This window comes from Erithacus rubecula, assembly GCF_903797595.1.
Source record: "Erithacus rubecula genome assembly, chromosome: 9".
Classification (NCBI taxonomy): domain Eukaryota; kingdom Metazoa; phylum Chordata; class Aves; order Passeriformes; family Muscicapidae; genus Erithacus; species Erithacus rubecula.
Genome location: NC_136660.1, coordinates 21,430,265 through 21,453,357, shown reverse-complemented (window position 1 = coordinate 21,453,357; position 23,093 = coordinate 21,430,265). Strand labels below are relative to the sequence as shown.

At 58.5% G+C, this 23,093-nt stretch overlaps 2 protein-coding genes across 3 annotated transcripts; one reads left to right on the top strand and one right to left on the bottom strand.

The window, feature by feature from the left end:
- The first annotated feature begins 3,934 nt into the window (after positions 1 to 3,934).
- Positions 3,935 to 15,179, top strand: R3HCC1L (R3H domain and coiled-coil containing 1 like). The gene is given in 9 exon segments (XM_079312207.1): positions 3,935 to 4,041; positions 7,758 to 7,919; positions 8,856 to 9,808; positions 9,810 to 10,295; positions 13,762 to 13,937; positions 14,039 to 14,109; positions 14,223 to 14,318; positions 14,477 to 14,617; positions 14,768 to 15,179. Coding segments are annotated over 8 exon segments (2,064 nt in total). The 5' UTR covers positions 3,935 to 4,041; positions 7,758 to 7,834; the 3' UTR covers positions 14,824 to 15,179.
- Positions 15,180 to 16,205: 1,026 nt separating this feature from the next.
- LOXL4 (lysyl oxidase like 4) lies at positions 16,206 to 23,004 on the bottom strand. Of its 2 annotated transcripts, none has more exons than XM_079311972.1 (15): positions 22,595 to 22,735; positions 21,784 to 22,079; positions 21,461 to 21,639; positions 21,100 to 21,311; positions 20,540 to 20,578; positions 20,207 to 20,423; positions 19,883 to 20,066; positions 19,462 to 19,616; positions 18,981 to 19,148; positions 18,610 to 18,772; positions 18,242 to 18,485; positions 17,858 to 17,973; positions 17,628 to 17,764; positions 17,338 to 17,449; positions 16,206 to 17,222 (listed from the first exon to the last, which is right to left on the bottom strand). In XM_079311972.1, the coding sequence occupies exons 2-15, from the start codon at positions 22,058 to 22,060 to the stop codon at positions 17,152 to 17,154; spliced, it is 2,274 nt and encodes a 757-aa protein (XP_079168098.1). In that variant the 5' UTR covers positions 22,061 to 22,079; positions 22,595 to 22,735; the 3' UTR covers positions 16,206 to 17,151. The 2 variants fall into 2 exon arrangements, with proteins under 2 accessions (XP_079168098.1, XP_079168099.1); XM_079311973.1 differs by lacking the exon at positions 22,595 to 22,735 and adding an exon at positions 22,975 to 23,004 and having other exon boundaries at positions 17,004 to 17,222.
- Positions 23,005 to 23,093: the final 89 nt, after the last annotated feature.

Here is a 23,093-nt window from a genome sequence, read left to right as displayed (position 1 = left end):
GGGGCATCAGCAAGGTGGAGGCATCAGACTGTGCTGCAGCCCTCTCAGGCAGCATCCCTGGCTGGGAAAGAGCAAACAGGCTGAGGGGAAACCTGGGGTGCTGCTTGCAGCCAGCTGGAGCTGGCAGGACATACTTGGGGCAGCCAGCTGCTTCAGAGAAGGCACACAGCTGTAAGGAGGCAAGGGAATGCCCAGCTTGCACAGCTCAGTCTCCTCTGCCAGGGTTCCTGAAAGATTTATCAGCTCCAAGTGGATCCCATTGATGAATCAATTAAAGCTTATCAAAAGCAGTGGAGTTCCTTCCCATGGGGCAGGGCTGGCACTGGATGCAGCAGCTCTGCCAGCCAGCGCTGGGTGAGATTGGGAGCTGCTTCAGGCTGCAACATGCCTGAACACTGCTGGGCAGAAATCACCTCCTGGCAGCATCTGTGCCTACTAGAGCCAGCTGCAGCACCCTGGCACTCTCTAGGGACTGTGGCAGAACGGGCCATGACAGAGCGGGCTGTGACAGCACTGATGGGAGCCAGCTCATGTCGGTATAGAACCTGGATCACTCACAAGGATGACTCCCCTTCGTCTTCCCCCCAGTTACAAAAGGAGCCAGGCTATCCAGGTTAGCAAGCTCCCCACCCTGGTGCTGTCACCCCCTGCTGCTGCCCAGGGCTGCTCAGAGTGCTGGAAAGCAAGGTGGCAGCGGGAAGGAGACTACAGTGCTAGCTGTGGGAGAGACGCTGGGGGATGGCTCCCACGGGAGCGCAGGGACGAGCACCCGGGCTGCTCCCGGAGCAGTATTGATTCCTGCAGCGCAAGCACTGCCTTCTGTGCCTATTCATTGTCGATGTGCAGGAGAACAAGGAGCAAGAGAACCTGGCTCCCCCCGTCCCCAGCCAGCCCACACTCCTAGTACCACTTCCCTGCCCGCCAGCCACCGGCAGCACCAGTGTCTGCCCGCACCACCGCCTGCTTCCCTGCATTATACAGCGCTGTCACGAGCTGCTGAGTCCCCAGGTGTTTTGTGCAATAATGCAAAGCAGATCTAATCCACCCCAGCCCCAAGCTCTCTGCAGTCCCCTACCCACTGGCTGAGCATGTTCCCTGGCCAGGCAAGGGACAGAATCCCAGGGCTGTGGGTGCTCTGCATGCCCCTGACACAATTGAGCTGATAGGTGATTCCCCTGCTGTTCCTGCACACCCCTTGCCATTCCCCAGAGCTTTTCTCTGCCAAAAGCACTCTGTAAGCATTTGCTCTGCAGCAATAAATCAGAGGGATGCTCACATGAGCACAGGCCGGCCCTGTGCTCCCTGGGACCAGGGTGCAGCAAGGTGCTTGAGGCAATGCTCAGCCCCAAAAAGTGGTTCGTTCATTTTCTGTCTCCCCACAGCTTGGTAGGATTCCAGGTGGCAGTTCTCTGAACTCGTTGAGTTGTCTGGGTCCTTTAGGACTAGAGCAGAACAACCAGAGACCCTTCTGCACTCATGTGTGGTCCCAGAGGGTCCCCAAGACTGGCTGGGGTCTGACATGGATGCAACAGCCTTGGTTGTGGACAAGGTGGTTTCCTGTCCCTGGACTATGCCTGGTTGTCCATGTTCCTCCTGTTCAAACCCTGGCAAGGAGCCAAGGAGGAGCAGCCAAAATCCCTGCCCCTCTGACACCCCCATGCCAGCAAGTTCTCAGCTCCCTCAGAGCCCCAGAAGTCACAGGAGTTGACAGGCTCTCTGGTGGCTGGGAAGAGGTTCGAGAGCTCACAGAGAAAAGCCTGATCAGGGAGAGCTGAGGTTGCCCCATGCTGTTCTTCCCATCCCAAGGGCCAGGGCTCAAGCCAGTTGGTGCTATGCAAGCAAGAGCTGGATGCACAGCTCACTTGAGATCAGTCCCAGATCTGGGGCTGCCGACAGCTCCTTTCTCTCTGCGCTGCTCCTTTCAGCCTGTGCCTCCCCATGGCCCCAGCTGATGCAGCTGCAGATAAACAGACAAGTAGAGCCAGGCAGCAACTCCCGGCTTGCTTCGCTGTCCCCTGGGAGGCACAGACATGGCAGCTTTAGCTCAAGACTCTTCAGAAGTAAGAACAATCCCAGCTATCAGCAGAGAGCGGCCGGCTGGTTCCCGGCATTCACTCCCGCTGGGTGCACGTCATGGGCAGCGAGTTTTCGTACTGAAGTACTGGGACCACTGAGCCAGAGCCATGGGATCCTGCAGCTCCCACCAGCACTGGGCTGAGTTCCTGGGGCATGGCCATGCTGGGGGCAGACCCGGCAGGAGCAGGTGACCCCCTGTCCCAAAACTGGGAGAAGTAAGAGCCCAGTGCCACCCTGCTCTACACAGAACTGGAGTCAGCCTTTAGGGTGTGAGATCTCCATGCCTGGGAAGACTCTCAGGACACCTCAGACCACTCTAGCCCAGGAGAAGCTGAGCCACGATCAAACCAAACCCTACAGTACTATTCTAGGGTAGCTCAGGCACCAGTTCAGGTGGGTTGCCCTGATCATCTGCCCTTTCCTGGGGAGCATGGGGGTGTTAGCAGTGTAATGGGTCTCTGTCCCCATGGGTAGCAATGTGGAGGGTACCACTGGGTCCTTTGAGGGAAGGGGGAGCACAGACACAGATGCTGGAGAGGACACGAGATTATGTTTCTAGTGGACGAAAATAAGGGGGTCCTTCTGCAGCCCACACCTCGCAGCAGCTTGGACTGTTTTACTGCTGCCATGGAAACTGTGCGGAGCATCATTCTGTTGCACTGGCCAGGGTGACCAGGCCATGGCAGTTCCCAGCCTTCTTTGTGCTCTCACACCTGGATTTACAGAGAGGGGGAGGCTGGATGCTGCCTGCCAGTCACCATCCTTGGGTCAGCCTGAGGCTGTGGTAGGATGGGGGCATCCCAAGGAAGAGAAGGGGTGGAGAAGCCAAGGAAGTGCTGGCAGGGGTTGTCTGGTGCCATTCCCAGACAAACCCAGCTCCCACGCGGCCAGGGGCTCCACGGTGCTTGGCCTCCCACAAACATAAATCATTTTCTAATTTATAACATGAATAATTGATTTTGCCTCCATAGCTGGCGATAAATCTCCTGCGCGCACATGCATAAGAAAATAATAATGAAAGCGATCAGGATCTGCTGCCATCGATTACCTGTGAGAGGGAACACGGTCCCTTGTGTGCCACATGAGGCTGGGATAGAAGCCACTCCCCAGGGGATGCTGCGTGGCCCTGCCTGGTGTGAGCTTTCCTTCTCCTGCACAGGGGCACCTGTGGGAGGTGAGATGACTGGACCTATCCTAATCCGGGCCCCTGGGGCTGTACTGGGACACATATTGGGCAGTCAGGAAGGTCCGAGTACTTCAGAGTATCCCAGACCTCAAGCATCGGCGGTCCCAGCCTTGTAACTGCACCTAAGGAGGGATAAGATGCTTAGCACGGCCCCATTCACGGATGCTGCGTGCGATGCCTCAGTGGCACCTTGCAGGGTGGCCCGTGACCGCTCCCTGTCCCTCGGCAGCTTCACTCTAGGCAAGAGCTGCAGAAGCCGCTCTGGCTGCCGGCTGCCCGGTCCCGTGCACGCCATGGGACATTCCTCTTCCCCGGGTCACCTCTTCTCCGGCACCCACACCGTGAAGCTGGCTGGGAATCGCATCGGAGAGCTTAGGCTTGGCAGGAACGAGGTCCTGGAGCGGGGAGTGCGCCGAGACCCGCTGCCCATCAGCCAAACTAACCAGGGCGGCGGCACCAGCCAGCCCCGTCACAGCGAGCACCGCGGCTCGGCCCGGTGTGCGACACTGCACGGTAACGGGACCCCTGCGGCGGCCTTAGGGGGGCCACCCGGCCGGCCGTGCCACCGTGCCGCCCGCGTGCCGCGGGGCGGTGTCACTAACGCGCCCAAGGCGGCGGGGGAGGAGCGGCGGCCGGGGCGCGGCGCGGCGCGGGGCGGGCCCGGGGCCGCACGGCCGGTCCCGCACTACAGGTCCCGGCGCTCCCCACGGCGGGGCGGGCCCGGCGCGGCGGAAGCGGCGGCGCGGCGCGGAGCGACGGGGGACCCGGCGCGGCCACTGGTAACGGCGGCGGCCTGGCGGGCGGCACAGAGCGGCACGGCCCGGCCCGGCCTGGCACGGCGGGGCGCTCGGTACCGGGGCACAGCGGCCTGGGCTGCGCACCCTGCCCGGTCCCGGCGCTGGCCCGCTCTCCCTCACCTTGGTGTCCCAGCCCTGATCCTCGCTCCCTGTCCCAGCCCTTCTCCAGCCCTGCCTCCCTCGCCCTGTCCCAGCCCTGATCCCACCTCCCCAGCCCGCTGGCGGACAAGCCCCGGGATGCCCGAATAACAAGACCGTGGAGTCACAGGGCGATGTGTCAGCCCGGGAGTTACACGATTCCTGGCTGCTCGGTGAGCCAGTCTGCCGTGCCTTGTGAAACAGGTGTCTGGTGCTCTCAGGTGCTGGGCACTGTTTTTCATGGCTGCCCGCAGGCCCCGGCATCCTCGTCTATCCTTGACACCGCCGGCGAGGCTGTGTGTGCTGCCTGCCGTGGGGATGTCACAGCCTAGAGTGGCCCATGGCACGATGCTGGTGACCAGATATGCCTCTTGCACATTTTGGGGTGGTCACCCCAGTCACTTCCTTTGTGGTGTAAGAGTGCTGTTGGGCTCTGGGCCTTGCTTTTCAGGCTACTCTTGCTCCCTGAATAGCTGCTTTGCATTATTTTACTTTCATTTTCCCAGGCTGGGTCTTGCTTTGTTTCCTGCTTACATTTCTTGGATCCTTGCAACAGTGTCTTCTCCAGATGGTGTTTATAACAGCTCACTGCTCAGTATCTTCTGCCAGTTTAATGACAATTCGTTAGACAAGTAAAAGTTTGAGAGATGGTGTAAAATGAAACCCTGAAGTTCAACTAAGTTGGCTCTTGCTTGCCTCATCAAAAAGCTTTGCCCAGTGATTCTTCTGAAATAGCTCTTCTGGGCAAGCCAGTGTGCCTCATTCATTGTGTTGGCACGCAGGCTCCTTTAACTGCCAGTTTTGTTCTGCACTAGGGATAGGAACAGGGTTTATCCTGTTCTCAGCTCTGGTTTTGTTGTCCTTTCTTGCAGAGAAAATCAGTGCCTTGTTTGCTCTGCCCGTCACTAGGGCCCTGGTTTCTTGCAGCACTGTGTGTCAGCAGGTTAATATGTTCACCTCCACACTGGCCAGCCTGGCCAGGTGACTGTGTCTGTGTGGACATGCTGTTTTTGCTTTTCCTGCAGCTGTTTTTGTAAGTCCTCTGCCTCATTTGCATTTTTCTGTTTAAAAACAGTGATTTTTCCCTTTTGAGTCATCTTTATTTTTGAGCCATCATTAATTTTCTCTCCCTCCTTGTTTATTAATAGACCTTTTCACTTTTGTGCTGATTCTGCTCGGGTATATTTGTAAAGTCCTTTGTATTCCCCTTAGCATTCTTGCTGTTAACTCCTTCTGCTAGTTTGTTGTTCCTCTCCCCCGCAGCTGTGAAGTGACACTATTGACTTACAAATCATCTTTCTGTCTGGAACGGCTGCTGGAGAGCTTTTTCTCTTGGCAGCAGGGGACACAACAAAGCCTTTGGGGCTGCAGGCAGGAGTTGGATGGAATGCAGCTCTTCACTCCTTGAACACTTTGCTTTGCCTTGTACCAGTGGCTGTGTTCATGCCTTTGCTCTGTCTCACCGGGTATCCAGGTCCTTTCCTGGCCCTGTTTTCTGCTGTTGAACCAGGGGGCCTGGGCTGGAGCCCTGCTGAGAGCAGGAAAGGTGCAGGGTAGCCAGAACCTCTGACAGTCCTTGTTGGGGCTGCCAGGGGCTGGTGGTGTGCAGTTGGTAAGTGTGCTATGGCACGTGCCTGGCATGGGATGAGTCCTGCAAGTGGTAGGTTCCCCAGTGGAGCTGTTTAGAATCTCCTTGTACCTGCCTTTTTATTAATCTTGTTATTGTAGTTATTTTTTTCCCCTTCAAAGAGCCCAATCTGCTGCAGGCTGTAAAGACTGACATTGTGGTGCGTGAGCTGCATGTCAAGGCTGTGTGAGGCCCCCCAAGGCTCCTGGTCCCCCAGTATTGCCACCCCTGTTCACTGTCAAGGCTTTAAGGTTATCTACTCTATCGGTGGGAATATGGATTGAGTGGAATTAGAAACCTTGAAGGCTAAAATTACAGCTCCCTGCCAGGAAATGCGGCAGCCTGCTGACAGGGTGCTGTGTGGCACTGAGACTTGTCCAGGAACTGGCACGTTCCACGTGAGTACCACAGCCCAGCATCCATGCCTGTTTCCAGGTTCACTGAGCAGGACCGTGGCTGGCTTGTTCTTGTTTGTGAGGTCCTTCCCTGGACAGGACAGGAACAGAAATTAGGGAGAAAATGCTGCCCATGTGTGCTGCAGATGTTTGCTAGAGGAGAAACACAGGCTGGCACATGACTGGGCAGCTCGCTGCAACCTCACAAAGGGATGCCATGGGCACAAACTCCCCATGAGCTGTGTGTTCATGGGAACAGTGCAAGAGGAGTCCATGCCTTCAGGGAGCTCTGGCTGCCTCCTGGCTGATGATCCTGCATCCTCCTGGCCATGCCAGGCTATGTTGTGCTGGGCTGGTGGGTTTTATGTGCCAGACAGCTGGGCAGCACTCCCATCACCACTTTTACCATGCTACTATGGCCTTTCCCTACTTGGTGCCAGAGTGCTAAGTTTTTTTTCTAGGTAGCTCTGTAAAACAGGACAGCATCTGGAGCAGCGTAGGCCTTTTTGGGAATGCACTGCCTGTTACTGCTTATCTTTGTGGGGCAAGCTTGGTTCCAGACTCTGGAAGTGGCCTGGTTTCCCTACCTAGCGTAGTGTGAATGAGACCCAAAGCCAGGGCCATTGCTCTGCCTCCCAGAGCATGAAATCAGTTGGTGCCGACCCGTGGCTGTGGCATCGATGAAGTGTATAATAGGCTGGGGTGGGGACAGGAGCTGTGCTGCCCTGTGGGGAAGAAACAAAGCACTGCAGCATTCCTGCCAGTGTGGGTCATCTACCACCTTGCCGTGCTTCTTCCCAGGCTGCAGGAAGCAGCTCTTCCCCAACAGTGGCAGGCAGAGGCAGAGCTGTGCAGGGAGAGGATGCTCCCAGCACCAGCCGTCTGGCTAATGCTGCACCATCTGCTTTGGAGGGTGAGGCAAGGTGAATGGCAAGCTTTCGAGGAGCCCATAAATCCTATGTGCAAAGGCTCTTGGAGGTGACATGGGATGTGCATGGAGCAGTGCTGCTTCTGCTTGCTCCCTGTGCTGGAAGTTGTCAGGAAGGAGAGATTGGGGAGATCACTGACCCCTACAAGACATGCAGTGATGAGCCGTGGCCTGGGACTCTGAGTCTTTTAGCAGAGCATGCTTCACTGTAGTTGGAAGCTATCTGTGGTTGGAAATGGTGGTGCTGGGGGGGCTTCCAGTGCCCCCTCCCCTCTGGCACTCGGGCTGCCACTCGGTGAGAAAATGTATAATGCCTCAGTGTTGAAAAATGACTAATCCAGTCCTTGGAAGGTTTGTAGGATACATTCCTTTCTTGCGGTCGATAAAGATAAAGGGGATCGTTCTGCCAGCAAAATTAGTGTATCAAAGAGGGGGAAAAACTGACAAGAGCTACGGAGACAGAAAAATGATTGGGGCAGCCCTGGGATGGTGCTTAGCATCACCACAGTGCCTGTGCCTGTACCTCATGTTCCTGCTCACCTTCTCAGCATGAGGTGCGGCACAGGCGCCGTGGTCATGTTAGGGGTACTGCCCTGCTGGGCTTTTCCAGTGGTTTCCAGAGGACCATGAGAGACTCATCCATCATGCCAAGGCAACGGTCTGTCCATCCGTCAGGAAGAGGGGATGATGCCGTGTGACATGGGCAGCCCCAGCCACTTTCCAGCCAGTGGTTGGTCTCCCCTCGCCTTCCTGGCACCACTGCTGGCTGTTGGTGAGGGGCCACGGGGAGCGTTCGCGCCTCGGTCAGGGGCTGTGTGGAGGAGAGGCTAATGTACCGGAGGTGCCTCGGAAATGAGAGCCTTGGATGGGTTCCTGGCCCTATTGATCTGCCGGCAGTTTATGCATCCTGACATTCATAATCTCGCTCGGCGCTGATGGTCCAGATTAATGGGCCCAGGGGCTGTCCATCCGTCACTTCACATTAATTACTGAAGAGGTGTTTTTCCAGTGATTTACCTGACAGCGGCCTGTGATGAATCCCCCTAAACGGAGTGGGCAGTGATTAATCATGGGGCCCCAGTCCAGCCCCACTCTGCCTTCCTCTCAACCACAGTGCAGCCCCCCGCACCATCCGTCTCCATAAACCCTGTCTGATGCATATTTATAGGGTTAGGGGGGCCTGGCCGCTTGCGGCGCGCCCGCTTCTGCCAAAGATGATGAAAAATAAATCTCAGTCGGGACAGGGCAGCAGGTGAGCAGGGCTGCTGCATGCCATGGTCCTGTGCCAGGGTATGCCTGCACTGGGGTTTGCTTTCTGTTGTTCTGTGGCTGCCTCAGGCTTCTCTGTGGTTTGATGCCTGAGCAGTGCACGGTCTCAGTGTTCTGCTTTAGCTGCAGATGCTGATCCCAGGTAGCAGCTGCCGGAGCAGGGCCTCAGTGATTCTATCAGGAATTTCCAAGCTGAATGTGCCTGACCAAAGGCTGTAGCGCTGTGGGGTGATGCAGGCCCCAAACCCTGTCTGCAGATCCGCTACTGTGGGGCAGTGTTGGGGCTCCACAATCCATCACTGTGTGCCAGCTGCTGAGCGAGCAAGGGTGGGTGCTGGGACCCCGACTCAGCGTCCTGGACAGGGGCTGCCCGCTGTGCACTGGACTGTGGGGCTGCGGGGCTGCGGGCAGGACAGTGACGCTGTTCTCTCCTTGGCAGACAGTGGTGGCACCATGCAGCAGGAGGCAGAGGGCAGCCGGGTGCGCCGCAGGAAGCCCGACATGGCCCTCTACGTGCCCAAAGCACGGCGGGAGAGAGAGGCACAAGCGGCAGCTGGCACACGGGTTGGGCACCGCCCAGAGACTGAGAACCACCGCCTGCTGCAGGACTCGGGCTGGACCAGTGGAGAGGGGCAGAGGCAAAGTCCCCGTGCCAGAACACAGGTAGGCAGAGCAGCAAGGAGGGACAACAAGGTGGATGCTGGCCCAAGGGAGCTGCGGACAGCCTCTGCCAGGCACAGCCACAGGACGAGAGGCAGCCGCCCTATTGCACTGGAAAGCCTGGAGGCATTGCCCAGCTTGTGCGAGCCATGCCCAGATCCAGCTGTTGCTCAGCCCTGGGTCAGTCAGGACAAAGCATCTCATGAAGAACCTGGAGAGCTCAACCATGGCCACAGGATGATAAGGACTGAGCCTGACCCTCCACCCTCACAGAGTGCCCAGGCTGCGGCTGTGAAGGCTACCCCCGAGCCTGGGGATGACTCCACTAGTCCAACACCCGCTGCTAGCCCAGCAGTGGTTTGTCAGACAGCCCTGAGTGACATGTTGGAGGACTTGGGGGACAGCACCCTAGATCCAGCTGGGAACCTCTCCCAAAGCCTAGGAGAGGCTGCCCTGCAGTCAGCAGAGGTGGGCAACCATGGCAAGGTGCTCCAGTTGGCGGGGGAAACAGTGAGTCCGAAAGCCAGGGAGGAAGAGAGAGTGGAGGAGAGAGAAGAGGAGAGATGTCTCCTGACAGAGCAGAGCAAAAATTGTTCCACTGGGGTACCGGAGGAAGAGGAGATGTGGGGATGCAGAGCTGAGCTTCTTGGGGAGAGCACCTTGTGTGCACCAGGAGCCAGCTGTGAACCTGTGTTCTTGAGGGGTAACGTGGGCGATGTTGCAGTACTGCCAGGGGGGGAGCACTCCACAGCAGGGCATGGGCAGCCCACCCCAGCTCCTCCCTGTCATGGAGGAGAGCACTGCTAGTGTTGGGGATTCCAGTCAGGAGGGTGACCTGGTGCCTGCTGCAGAGGAAGCAGGCAGCACTTGTGCCTGCACGGATAGCAGTGCTGGGGCTGAGAGCAGCCCATGGGAGGAAGCACCTCTGGAAAGCTGTGAGTCCCCACAGCCCCTAGAGCTGCTGTGCCGTGGCATGGAGGGGATCTCACCTGCATCCTGGGCCAAGGAGCTGCCAAGGCCAGATGAGGATGTGGGCTTGCTGCAGAAGCACCTGGAGGCTGAAAAAGAAGAGAGAAGTCTCCACAGCAGCTCCCCTAAGGAAGGACAGACCAGTGCCAGTGCTGAAACCCGGAGCCAGAGCAGCCCAGGTGCTGAGGAGAGCTGGGATATGCTATTCAATGATGATGGGGACTGCCTGGACCCACGCCTGCTGGAGGAGGTACTTCCTGCAAGCTACTGTTTATGGGGATTTGCAGGGGTGGTGACTGGTGCCTGCTGGAATGTGGGGGATGTCTGTCCCTGTGTTCTCTGGGGTGAGTGCATGGGGTGGATGGGTGCCAAAACACCTGGGATCTCCATTTTCCCCCGTCTGTCCCATCCCATCCAGAGTTTCTGGGGAAGGTTGGGGTGACCATCCCTCTGTAGTACATAAAGTGTGCCCAGTAAATCTGCTGAAGTGCTGTAAACTGCAACTTCACCCTCATGAAACCAGGACTGCTGATAAAGAAATGGGCTGAGATGTGTGGGATCCCATTGAAACAGTAATGGGATGTTTCCTTGAAACTATGGCTTCTTAATCAGCTGTGTCTCACTGCCATTCCCTCCTGCACACATGCTGCTGAATTTACTACAGTTGGCTGCTTAGTGCCAGGACCCACACTGTTTTGCTGCCATTCATGAGGAAAGCTTGGCTCCTGCAGCAAGGCTGGATATCTGTTACTGCATTTTATATCAGTGGCGTCAAACTGGTAATTTTCCAGATTACATTGATGTACCTGAAGAAACAAACAACGTTAATGTTGTTACATCCAGCATCTGCCTACCCCTGGCTAGAATCAGGGTGTGAAGGAGGGTGGTGCCTTAATAGCAGCATCTATGAAGAGATCAGATTAACTCAAGAGCACTCTTATTGAGGAGCACAGGTTCCACCTTGTCCACAAGGCTGTGCTTGTGCTGATGTGTCCTTTTGGAGCCTGGCATGGTGCTGAGACAGTGGGACACAGAGGGCTTGCATGTGGGGGGATGTGGAAGGGTGTTGAGCGTTCCCATTCTTGCCTGGCTGTGCTCCCTTGAGCCACTGTCCCCCACCCTCCAGACTGGAAGTTGTGGTGAGTGCTGGTGCGAGGAGGACAGCACTGCTGCTTTGAGGCAGCTGCTGCAGGTGGCATTGGCTTTCTGTGGACTGATACCATGGACGTGGCTTCATCCTTGGGGGAGGAAGGTCAGGAGGATTCCTGTTTTGGTGCAGCCATAGGATGCATGGGCAAGGTTGTGTTGTGCAGTACAGGTTCTCACTCCAAGGAATATCTGTATTGGCTCCCCCATGCACAAGCTCTGAGACAAGTCTGAGCTTTCCAGAGAGCTTCCTAAAATGACTGAAAAAGAACCCGAAACAGGGTTTTATCAGAAGTTGCCATCTTTGTGTCCTGCAGATTCCCACATGACACCTCGTGCTTTCTGAGCCCTCCAAGCTTCCAGCAGTTGGATGCAGCTGCTTGGGGAGGGCACAGGCTCTTGGGAAGATGGAGCTGTTGTTAATTAATAAAAAGAACAAGAAAATTAGTAATGTCTTCCTTATAACCAAATCCTTATGCAATGCAGATACCTGGCAGAGAGCTAGATTTATGATGTGCTGTGTGGAGGAGAGATTTCTGATAGTGGATGGCTCTTTAATCTAGCAGGAAAAAAACCACCATAGTGAGCACCGTTGGCTGGAAGCTGAAAGCAGACAAATCCAGAGTAGAAATGAGTTTGAACACAGAGTAATTAAGCACTGTGACCGTTTCCTTGTGGGCTCTGTGGACTCTCCATCAGGCGGTGCAGCACGGCAGGGGCTGCGGTGTGTGCGTACCCAGGGCTGTGGTGACACTGAGCAGCCACAGACCCTCTGACCTGTTCTGGCAGGAATGTATCTTCAGGGTAGTGGGATGTGATGGGCAGGCTTCACTTTCCCTGTCATCTGTCTGTCCATCCATCAGTGAACCCTCTCCAGGATGCCTGCCGGGGCTGGGGGCTGCACCATGGCTCCCAGTCCCTGCCCTGCCCCACGACTGGGGAGCTGGTGGCACACTGTGTGCGAGGCTGGCAGTGCTGGGGGACCTGTTGAGCTGTGGCTGCCACGTGGTGTGGCTGAGCCCTGCTGCCAGACGGCTCCTGTCCTTCCTGCCCTGCCACACCTGGTGATTTGTGAAGGTCAAGGACTGCTCCAGCACTCTGTGCTCCTGCTCTCTAATCATCTTCCTGGTGCCTGGCACTACCTGAGTGCTCTGCTCCCTCAAGCAGCACCGCAGGGCTTTGTCCTGCCTGGGAATGGCTCCCTTGCTTCCCCCTGCATGTGCAGGGTGCCTGCTGAGTGTGCTGCCTGCATAGGGGGGGGCTCTGCTGGCAGTGCTGGCTTGTCCCGTGAGCTCCATAACTCAGCTCTACCCTCCGCCGGCATCCAGCCGCTAGGGCAGCACCCCCTTACCTGCCGTGAATCCATCTTCCCCATAAAATTGTCGGAATGACCACTTTTTATCGACTGAGCTGGCTGGGATTTATGGGCTTTAACCTTGCAGTTGTAGTGTGCTCTGCTGTGATCGCTTAGGGGATTGGGGTGGGAACCAACCTGAGTTATGTACCCATTCCTTGGCATCATACTAGCCCCAGCTCCAGGGGAAACAGGAGAGCTGTCAGTGGCTTTGGACTGCATCTGGTGTCCCAGCTGAAGCAGGACACTGAATCCCCTTGGCCACTGGCACAGTGTGGTTTGGAAAGCAAGGATTCAGCAAGTGAGACAGGGTGGTCCACTGGGCAGAGCAGGGTGACCAGCTAGTACTGGCAGTGCTGTGGGACAGAGGGAAATAGGGGTGGCTGCACCCCTGTGTTGTGGCAGCGGGAGGCTGCTGCCTGTGTTTTAAATTAAAGGTTGAAAAATGTGCAAGGTAGAAAAGCTCTACAGCCATCATCTTTTAGGGCTGGAGAAAGTGCCCCGCTGTGAGGTAGTAAAGGTGCACAACCCATTTTATCAAGAAGAAGATTGAGAAGGGACTTGATTAACATCAGTAAGTGCTGTGATGGGGAGGAGTCCAGGAACTGAGGGTTCTTTAATCCAGCCGAGAGGCAGAATAAGAACTGGCAGCTGGAAAGTGAAGTCAGACAAATTCAAATAAGAAATAAAACATAAATTTTTAGATGCACAGGTGGTTAACCAGCAGAACTTGCTCCTCAGTGGAGCACCTTTTCATCTTGGCATCTGGGGTGCTGATAGGCTGCTCCAGTGCATGTGCTGCAGCCAGGGCATGCTGAGCCTGGTGCTTCCATGTGGCAGAGAGACATCAATCTTTCCTCCTGGCATTACTATCCTACTCCTTGTTCTTCCCCAAAAGTCTTTCGGGTCATCACATCACTGTGGAAGGAGGGGTGTGCTTGGAGACGCATATGCTGTTTTCACCCCTGCCATTCCTACCATGTCCCTGACCTGGCTGCAGAGCGTGGCAAGTGAAGGGATGCTGGTAATGGGAAAAGCAAGTGCATGGCGTGATAACCCTAGTTGATAACTCCTAATTCTCAGTGCCATGAATCCATCTGCAGTGCTGGGCTGGGGTGCTGGACAACATTCTGGGGGGGCGCTTGCCATGGATTGGGAACTGCTGTGGGGCAGGTGGGCATGGTTTGCTCATGCTGTGCCTCTCCTACTGCTGCAGCTCTCAGGGGGTGAGAAGCAGCAGGAGAGCCAGCAGTCACCCCGCTTCAACTACTATGGGGCCGAACCTGCAGCACCGGACATCAGCGATGATGAGCTGCCCCACGTCATCGAGATCTACGACTTCCCCTCGGATTTCCGCACTGAGGATCTGATGCGCATCTTCTGCAGCTATCAGTGAGTCTGCCAGCACTCTGTCCCTGGTGCTGGGGTTCCCTGCCTGGGCTCTGCTCACCATCAGGTACCAATACCTCGCTGACCTTCCCTTTCTTTGGCAGGAAAAAAGGCTTTGATATTAAGTGGGTGGATGACACGCATGCCCTGGGCATCTTCTCCAGCCCCATAACAGGTACTGCTCCTGGTTCAGCTGGGGATGGGCAGAGAGGAGGCATTCCCCTCCCACAGCCAGACTCTGGGCATAGGGCTGACCCTGCACGTGGACATGCTGCTCTCTTCCTGCAGCACGTGATGCCCTCAGCACCAAGCACCTGATGGTGAAGACACGCCCGCTCTCCCAGGGCACCCGTGCCTCTAAAGCCAAAGCCAGGGCATATGCTGGTGAGTGGTGCTGCCCTGTTCCAGTTTGTGCCATCGTGCTTGTGCTGCAACATCATCCTGATAACTGGGGAGGGATGGGGCAGGCAGCATGGCTCCACAGCTATGTCAGCTGCCCTGTCCCTCCCAGAATGCCCCACTAATGTCCCCCATATTCACAGAGTACCTGCAGCCAGCCAAGGAGCGCCCTGAAACATCAGCTGTCCTGGCCAGGCGGCTGGTGATTGGTGCCCTGGGGGTACGGAGCAAGCAGACACCAGCCCAGAGAGATGCCGAGCGCAGGAAGCTGCAAGAAGCTCAAGGTGAGTTTTGGATGCCTGGAGGGGCTGCAGTATAGGGGGGCCTTCTCACAGGGTGCTGGGTGAGAGAGGGCTGCAGCAGAGTGGACTCTAGCCACCTCCACAGGGAGATGAGGTGGTAGGGATGTGGCATTGACCCTCTTGTCTCTGCAGAGAGGAAACGCCTGGAGAACAAGCAGCGGGAGGATGCCTGGGAGGGCCGGGACTGAGCCAGGAGGCTGCACTTGCAGCCCATGTCCCTCTCTGCAAGCAGGCAGAGCACTCTGCGTCTCAGAGCTGGGACAGATTCTGCACTGTGTCCAAAAGCACTGGGTGCTTCACCAGAAGGGCTGAGCAGCACATGGCCTGGTTGGTGCTGTGGGGATGCTGTTGCTGTTAGGCAGCACTGCCCACCCAGCCCAGGGCAGAACCCCCAAGGCTGCTAGCCACAGCAGGAGCAACAGCAGGATGCAGGAAGCTCAGCAGAGAGCATGGGGGGCTGTGTGGGGCAGCCCTGGCCACCTGGCAGGGCCTTGTGAGTGAGAGTTTCTGTTCTTTATTTTGCTAATAAATGCCATTTATTTTATTTGCTTGCCTGGGTGGTGGCTCCCGGTTCCCTTCATACCGGGGGAGGGTGTGCGTGCCGGGGGCAGCTGCGCATGGTCTGCACTGCTGTGGGGATGTCCACCCCTCCCAGGTGCTGGGTGTCCCCGGCGGCTGTGGGGGATGTGCAGGCATCAGGCATCGGGCAGGAATGTGCTGGCAGGGACCCTGTTTACATCCGCGGAGCAGCTGCAGCCCTGAACAGCAGGGCCCTTGTCAGAGCATGGGCAGGGCCGTGTTCCTGGCCCCACACGGGGCTGTGATGTGGCCACGCTGCCGGTCGTGGCAGGCTGGGGGCTTCCTGCCCTGCCCCCGGGTGGAGGCTGGCACCTGGGACCTGCCTTTGGCTCTGCTTTGCATCATGTCTCAGCACCTGAAAAACAGCCCTATGTGTCCCAGCACTCCCACCCTGTAGCTCTGCAGACTCTGAGGTTTTAGGGCCTTTCACAGGAGGTGAGGATGGCGATGATGCTTTTCTATCACCACTGCCAGCAGTTTGCATGCTTTTGGTCGCTGAAGAGCTCATGTGGCTGCCCTGTGTCCCCTGGCTGTCCCCCAGCTTGGCAGCAGTGGAGCTGGTCATGACCCCGTGCTGGTGGCTGCCTGCCCCTGCGCCATCCGGCAGCACTGCCAGCTGGGAGCCATCTTGGCTGCCGTTCCCGGATGCTCATGGCTCGGCCGGTGGAAATTCCAGGGCGCAAAGCTGCTCTCATGTGGAAAACATCTTCCCCGCCATCCGGCATCCCTCAAAGCCCGGCCCTGGCTGAGTGAGCCTCCACCAGCACGTGCCTTGCCATGGTCCCTGGCCTGGGCTCCTCCAGTGCATAACCGCCGTTCCCAGCAGCGACTCCACGTGCAGGGACCATCACGTGTGGGTGCAGCCTGACTTGTCCTGGGCCAAGGTGGGTGCTGACAGCCCCCCACCCTGGGCTGGTGCCTGCCAGCGAGGCAGGAATGGACAGAGATGTGCAGGGAGAGGGTTGGCACTGCCCCATGGCTGGCGATCTGGGGAACAGACAGTACAGACTGTGTTGGTGACATTCCCTTTTATTTCCTGTTGTAAGAAAGAAGATAGAAACCATGGGAGGTAAGAAACAGAGAGTAAAGGCACAGTGTACCCTGTGTCCCCACACTGTGCCCAGAAGCAAAGGCTTTGAGGGACAGAGTGGCCCTACCACAGCTCCCATGTCTGGGAAGCTGCCAGAACAGCCTGGGAAAGCCCAGCACGTCAGCTGCAGACAGTGGCTGCCGGGCTGGCTGCCAGCCCATATTGCCACAGAGCTGGCTGGGTCTTTTTGCATGCACAGGGTTAGCCAGTTCAGGGCCAGGGTGCCCTGCAGGGCCCATGGGGACTACTGATGGCAAGCCAGAGCTGTGTGATGCCAGCCACATGCAGACAGCCAGCAGGTTGGTGGCCCTGGGTGGCACAGGGGGAACACTGCCTGGCTTTGGACTCGTTGCCAAGACCAAGTTGTTACCAGCTGGGGACTGGCTTCATGATCCTAATGGGAGACAGTGCAGGGGAAGGAGGAGGTGATGGTGGCATTGATAAGGGTGTACCCTCTCTCCCACAGCACAGCACCCTGCTCCCAGCACACAGAACCTTTATTGAAGACAGGACTGATGCATGGGTGGCTGGGAACTGTCCTGAGTCTGCTGGAGCATGGGGGCTGGGCAGGCTGAGGTAGTTGTCCTGGGGCGCCCTGGGGCTGTGAAGGTGAGGACTGCTGCGGTACTTGGGCCACTCTTTCAAGTCCTGCTGGCAGCACAGGACTGGGCATCCCCAGGCACTCCCCACCGGCCCTGGCGCTCATCTCCATCCTCTGCAGCAGCATCAATAAATACAAAAGTCTGCAAGTCCCTGAGCTCAGTCCAGTGCTGCCAGGGCACAGGGGCTGGGGCGCGGGAGTCGGACTCTCCCGTGGCGCTGCTGGGACCAGGCCAGTGCCAGGGGTTCACACGAGGTTGTTGGCCAGGCGCTCCCGTCTCTCCAGATCGTTCACCACGTCAGCACCGTAGGCATCACCTGGGGGGAGTGAGTTGTGGGGGTGGGTGGGTGTGTGAGGGCACAAGAACCTGTGCAGCCTCATCACTTCCCTCACCATGCCTGCTATAGCCCCTATGCTCCTGTCCTTCCTTACTTGTGTGGCAGCCGTGCATCCAGACACGTTGCCCATCGTACTTGCACTGGCACCTCATCACGTTGTTGGAGAAGTCTGACTCAGCCACCTCATGCTTGGGATTCACGACCACCTGGGGAGGGCAAGGAGCAGGGCTAGGAGCACCTCTGCTATGCCCTGTGGCATGCACATCAGTGTGCATCAGGGTGCACTCTGATGTGCAAGGTGAGGGATGCTGTGGTGCCTATGGAGGGGAGCACCCAGCCCTGAGATCCGGAAGCTTGGTGTCCCCCACCCCTCCATGGCCTTACCTGGAAGGTGTAGCTGCCTGGTGGCACATCGGTGATGTCAATCCACTGGCAGTCGATGTCATGGCGGTAGGTGTCCCAGCACCCCACACTCACCCCCTGCTCACCAAAGTTGGCACAGGCGAAGCGTCGCTGAAGACCTGCAGCGAGGAGGGGAAGTGAGGGAGGCACAGACAGAGCCCCTTTGGGGGGCAGAATGGGAGGCCACTGTCAGCTCTGCAGCTAGCACCTACCTTCAGGGCAGTTGGTGTCTTCCAGGCAAAAGCTGGCCTTGTGCCCCTCAGCCACCTTGGAGCCATTGAGTGTCAGCAGATCGTAGTGGGTAAAGACCTCGATGCTGTGGAAGTGTCTGTGGGGACAGAGGCTTTGCACAGACCAGTGCCTGGCCAGGGAGCACGTAGCTGGCTCAGGCTACCCTGACAGAACTTCCGGCAGGGCAGCACCCAGGGACTCAGCAAATTACAACTCTGAAGCCAAATAAAGCTGTAATGACAGTGCTGGCTCAGAGGCTGTTAATTACCCCGGGTGGGACAGCCTCCTGGGGACGGGTGCCACCATGCCCTGCCTGGCCCAAGGAGGGTCAGCTCCCTGCCAGCCCCTGCCTACGGGCCACTCACCGGTGGCACTGGTGCCAAGTCCAGGCATGTCGTCCCATCCTCGGTCGGAAATCGGCTCGTCCCAGATTGTGGATTTGGGAGGAGAAGCGAAGGAGGCGGCGGTGGCCATAGGGCCATTGCATGCTGTCAGCAGAGCGGGACAGGCAGCGCTCCTCATGGGCACAATACAGCAACCCCAGGGGCCGGTCCTCCAGGTAGGCTGTCTCCTGCACCAGCTGGGCATTCATCACCAGGTCTGGGGCATCTGGCATGGAAGGGATCACCAACGATTGAGAAGGTGATCCCCACTCTGCCTAGCATCCCCTACTCTCCTAGAGGAGAAGGGGGTCCCCCCTCCCAGTAGCACCCCATGGGCTCCTACTACTCACGGGCAGTGCAGGTGACCCCCGCTGAGAAGCGTCCCCCGCCGCTGGGGCAGTGGACAGGGCCATGGCGCTGGCACTGCTGCAGAGCCAGCTCGGTGCCGGCACAGCGCACCCCGCTCATCACAACGCGGCTGGCATCGGGGCTGCCTGCCCAGTACCACGTCTCCTGAACAGAGGAGGAGCACAGTGCTTGCAGCAGTCCTTGCAGCCCTTGCCAGCACCCACCTGCCTCCCCTGTCTCCTCCTCTGCCCTAACATTGCCACCAGGATTTGTCCTCCCACCATCCCATCCCAGTGCCCCAGGCCAAACCATGTCCACGCTATCCATCCTGCAGGACCCCTGCAATTCTGGCCCCAGGCTGGTATCCACTCACCTGGAGGGCATGGCTGGCAAAGCCCAGCCCGAGCTGCCTGCAGACCACCATGGCCTCGTTCAGGCCCCACTGTGCACCACACACTGCACCCCACTGCAGCTTCCCCTGCACTGGCACCAGCACCTCCACCACGCCTTCCTCAGGGTTGCGGCCCCCGGCCAGCCGCACCTGTTGGCAGAGAGGGTGTGAGCTGCAATGTGGTGCAGAACCCCAGCTCTCCCACCCTACACTGCAATGGGACAAGCAGCCCCACACAGCCAGCTGAACATCTCCTTCATCTTCCCCTTCCTCCTTTCCTCCCTACAAGACCAATATTGCCACCAGATCATCCTGCAGAACCCCATCAGGGTGCTGCTCTGTGTCCCCCCCATCCCCTGGATCACCCCAGGGCTGCTCTGAGCATCCGCACTGGGCACAGAGCTTGGGGAGCAGGCACTCTGCAATGGGGCTGGGGTTCAACTGGGAAAGAGGCAGGGCTCACCTGGCTCTTGAAGTCCATGAAGGGCATGTGGCAGCGGACGGCAGCATCAGCCTCGTGCTGACACCCATTCTGCTCAGCATCCTGGAAGCGACACTCACCCAGAGAGCGCTCATGGCCAGTGCACCGCACATTGCTCATATGGATGGGCCCCAGACCTAAAACACAGGAAGGGTCAGTGCTCCCTGCTCCATGACCATCCTGGAGCAGGACCCTCGTCCTCCCTCCTCTGGTCTGGGAATTCTCTATGGGAATGGAGCAGCCCATGGCAGGAGCAGATGGGGTAGCCTCATGCCAGTGCAGGTTGGAGCTGCGTTAACATCCCAGGATTCTCCAGCAGTACACATTAAAACCAGTTGATTTCCCCATCATACCCCTCCAAGTCCAGAGGCTTCCCAAGTCCATGCTGTAACACCTGCCTCACCTTGTCCCATCCGGGCTCCTACCAGGGCCTGCTTCGCTGTCCCGTAGCCCAGCTGCCGGCACACCACACTGGCTGCAGCCAGGTCCCACTGCTTGTCACACACGGTGCCCCACTGCCCGTGGCGCAGCACCTCCACCCGGCCCTCGCCAGCGTGGGTGCCTGCCCGCAGCCGCACCGGGAGCACCTGGGGATGGGGAGCAGCCAGTCAGCAACCCAGGGCACAGCCGGCCCCCTCCTCATGTGCAAATGGCGTGGCTGAGTTAGCTGCTCAGCTCTGGGACTCTCTGTCGGTGGGAGAGGGTGTGGAACCCTGCAAAGGCTCACCTTTCCTGGGGCAGTCTTGTTCTTGCCCTTGCCCGTGGCCTTTTGGAAGGCAGGGCCAGGTAGACAGCTGACGATGGCGTGCATGCCGTGGGGGCAGGCGTGCTGGTGGGGGGCTGGTGGGGCCACCTGCATAGGGCAGCGGGCCAGGTGGGGCTCAGAGCCCTGGCACCGCACCTTGTGTACCCAGAAGCTGTTCTTCTGGCTGAGGGTCTTCAGGCTGCCGAGGGAGAAGAGCAGGGTCAGCTCAGGTGCCAGAGACTCCCTCCCACCCAATGCTCATGCTGGGTGCCCATCCAAGGTGCCCTGCTCACCATGCCCAGTGCTGAGTCCTACCTGGAGTTGGGATCCTTCAGCTTCCTGTTCCAGAGCTTTCTGTGGGTGTTTAGAGCCAGGAGGTGAGTGAACATGCTGACAACGCCCAACTCTGAACCCCCTGCCCCATCATTTCTGCCCTCCCCAGCAGGAGATGGAGACCCCACAGTACATCATGTTCTCTCCCCACTGGCAATTACTGTGTCAAGCCCGTCTGTACCATGAGTCCCAGCGGGACTGTGTGACTCCTGGCACCGGTAGGGGCTCATTATGGCCTGTATTTATAGCTGCAGGCTGAGACAGGGTAGGAGGGACCAAGGGACATTTGTCTTTCCTCTCCCATCTCCCACACTTTGCCAGCAATGATGATGACCATCCCCAAAGACCTCTGGATGCTGCTGAACCCAACTCTGACCCTTGTCAAAGGCCAAAGAAGGGGATCCAGGCATGGCCAGACCATACCAGCACTTCACACACCCACCCATGTGGTCAACCCTTATCTGACCACTCCTGCAGTCTCTTGTCCCCATGTGCACCTGCCCCACAAGCGCAGGTGCAGTCCGTGTCCCCCTCATCCCTACCGGTAGAAGCTGGTGTTGATGTGCTTCTCCCGGGGGAAGCCCAGCATCCCGCAGACCACACGGCTGTTGTTCCTGGTCCAGTTGGCATCACACACCTGCCTCCAGCGCCCATTGTGCTTCACCTCCACAGCACCCTCCATCACTGGCATGCTCAGCTTGGCCCGTGCCAGGATGGGCTTCAGCCGCACCTCCTCCAGGGTTAGTCCTGACACCTGCCACAGTGGGCATGGGGTGGATGAGGGGCTCCAGCACTGAGAGCAGGGTGTTCCGAAAAGGAGCCAGGGGAAGGGTCAGTGGGACCTGCTCCAGTCACCCTGGTGTACCCTGCTGGGCACAGCAAATGCCATAGGCTCTCACTCACCTCTCCCAAGTGACCAGAACTGGCAGTCTGGGGGGAGTTGCCAGGCAGGCGCTGTCCTGAGCACACCACACCAGCATCCTCGCCATGGTGGCAGTCACTGACGCCCCAGCCATTGTGGACACACTCTGCCAGGGAGCCTTCGCTGCCCCCACACCGCACGTTGTCCAGCCAGATGGGGCCTGGAGATACAGCATCACAGACCCCATCCAGTGCATCCCGCAAGCTGTCTGCACCCACAGCCCTGTGAGGAGGCTCCCACAGCCAGAGGGAAGCACACTACCCTTGTCGGGATCCCCTGCCCCCCACTCCCCAGCTGCCCCTACCTTCCCCTTGGCCGTAGGTGGCACTGTGGGTCCAGGTGATGGCTGCGGTGTAACCCAGCTGTCGGCAGGCGACGGTGGCCACGTGGAAGTCGAAGCCGTCATCGCACACGGTGCCCCAGCGCCCCTGGTACAGCACCTCCAGCCGGCCCTCTCCAGCTGGCCCCCGTGGTCCCCCCAGCCGCAGCTGCACCGGGGCCGGCTCCTGCCTGCTGCGGGCCACCCAGCACAGCAACAGCACCGGCAGGATGTGACTTGCACCAGGTGGCATCACCATCATGGTTCTGCGGGTGGGATGCCTGGGGACAGCCCAACAATGAGTCCTTGGGGACCATGGCAGAGTGGGGGTGCAGCTGCAGCCCCCTTGTGTCCCAGGAGCTGGCCATAGTGGAAGGATATCATGCCCTTTTGCACGGTGGTGACATCCCTGTCCCTGGGCTGTGGGGGATACATGGGCTGGTCCTGGCCAAACTCACAGGACATCCCAGCCCTACACCATTTACCAGGTCACCCAGCTCTCACACAGCCCTCCCAGGCACCGACAGCCATAGGCAGCCCCACGAACACCGCCCAGTGCTCTTGTTGTTTCCTGTCTGCCCCATGCTTTGGGACACGGGTGAGGGCCCCACAGAGCTCCCTTTTATCCTCCACCTGGATTCTCTACTGAACAGCAGGGTTCATTTTCATCTTGCACACAGCCCGGTCCCGGTCACCTCACCTCTTTCCCTGCATCCTCATTCAGAGCATTGGTGGGATTGCTGACCCCCCTCCAGGTGCCCAAACCTCCCCTCCCGTGGGCAGCCCCGGCACTCACCGAGGCAAGGGATGGCGGTGCCGGACCGGCAGCGGTGCGGGGCGGGCGGCGGCGAGGGACGCGGTGGTGGCCAGGGGACGCAGCGGTGGTGGCCAGGGGACGCAGCGGTGGCGCTCGCGGCAGTGGATCCCGCAGCTCCTGCCTCCCGCCGGGCACCGCCTGCCGCCGCTTTTATGGTGCGGCGGGGAGGGCCGACCCGAGGGGGCCCCCCGCCTCCCCGCCTCTGGTCTGGAGCCCAGCCCTGCTCCCTGCCCACCCCCGGCCCTACTCTGTCTCACCTCACACTGGGGCAAACCTGCTCCTGACCCAAACCCTGTCCTTCCCCCAGCCGCGGGGACCAGAGCTATCCCGGATAGTCCCTACCTGCCGTGAGGCTGGACGTCCCCCGAGTCCAAATTCCCTCGGTCAGGGATGCTCCCCTCACTGGGCTGTGCCGCAGCCAGGCACAGCATGGACTCTCTGGAGATGATGGGCTGCTGTGCTAGGGACACTCCTTGCA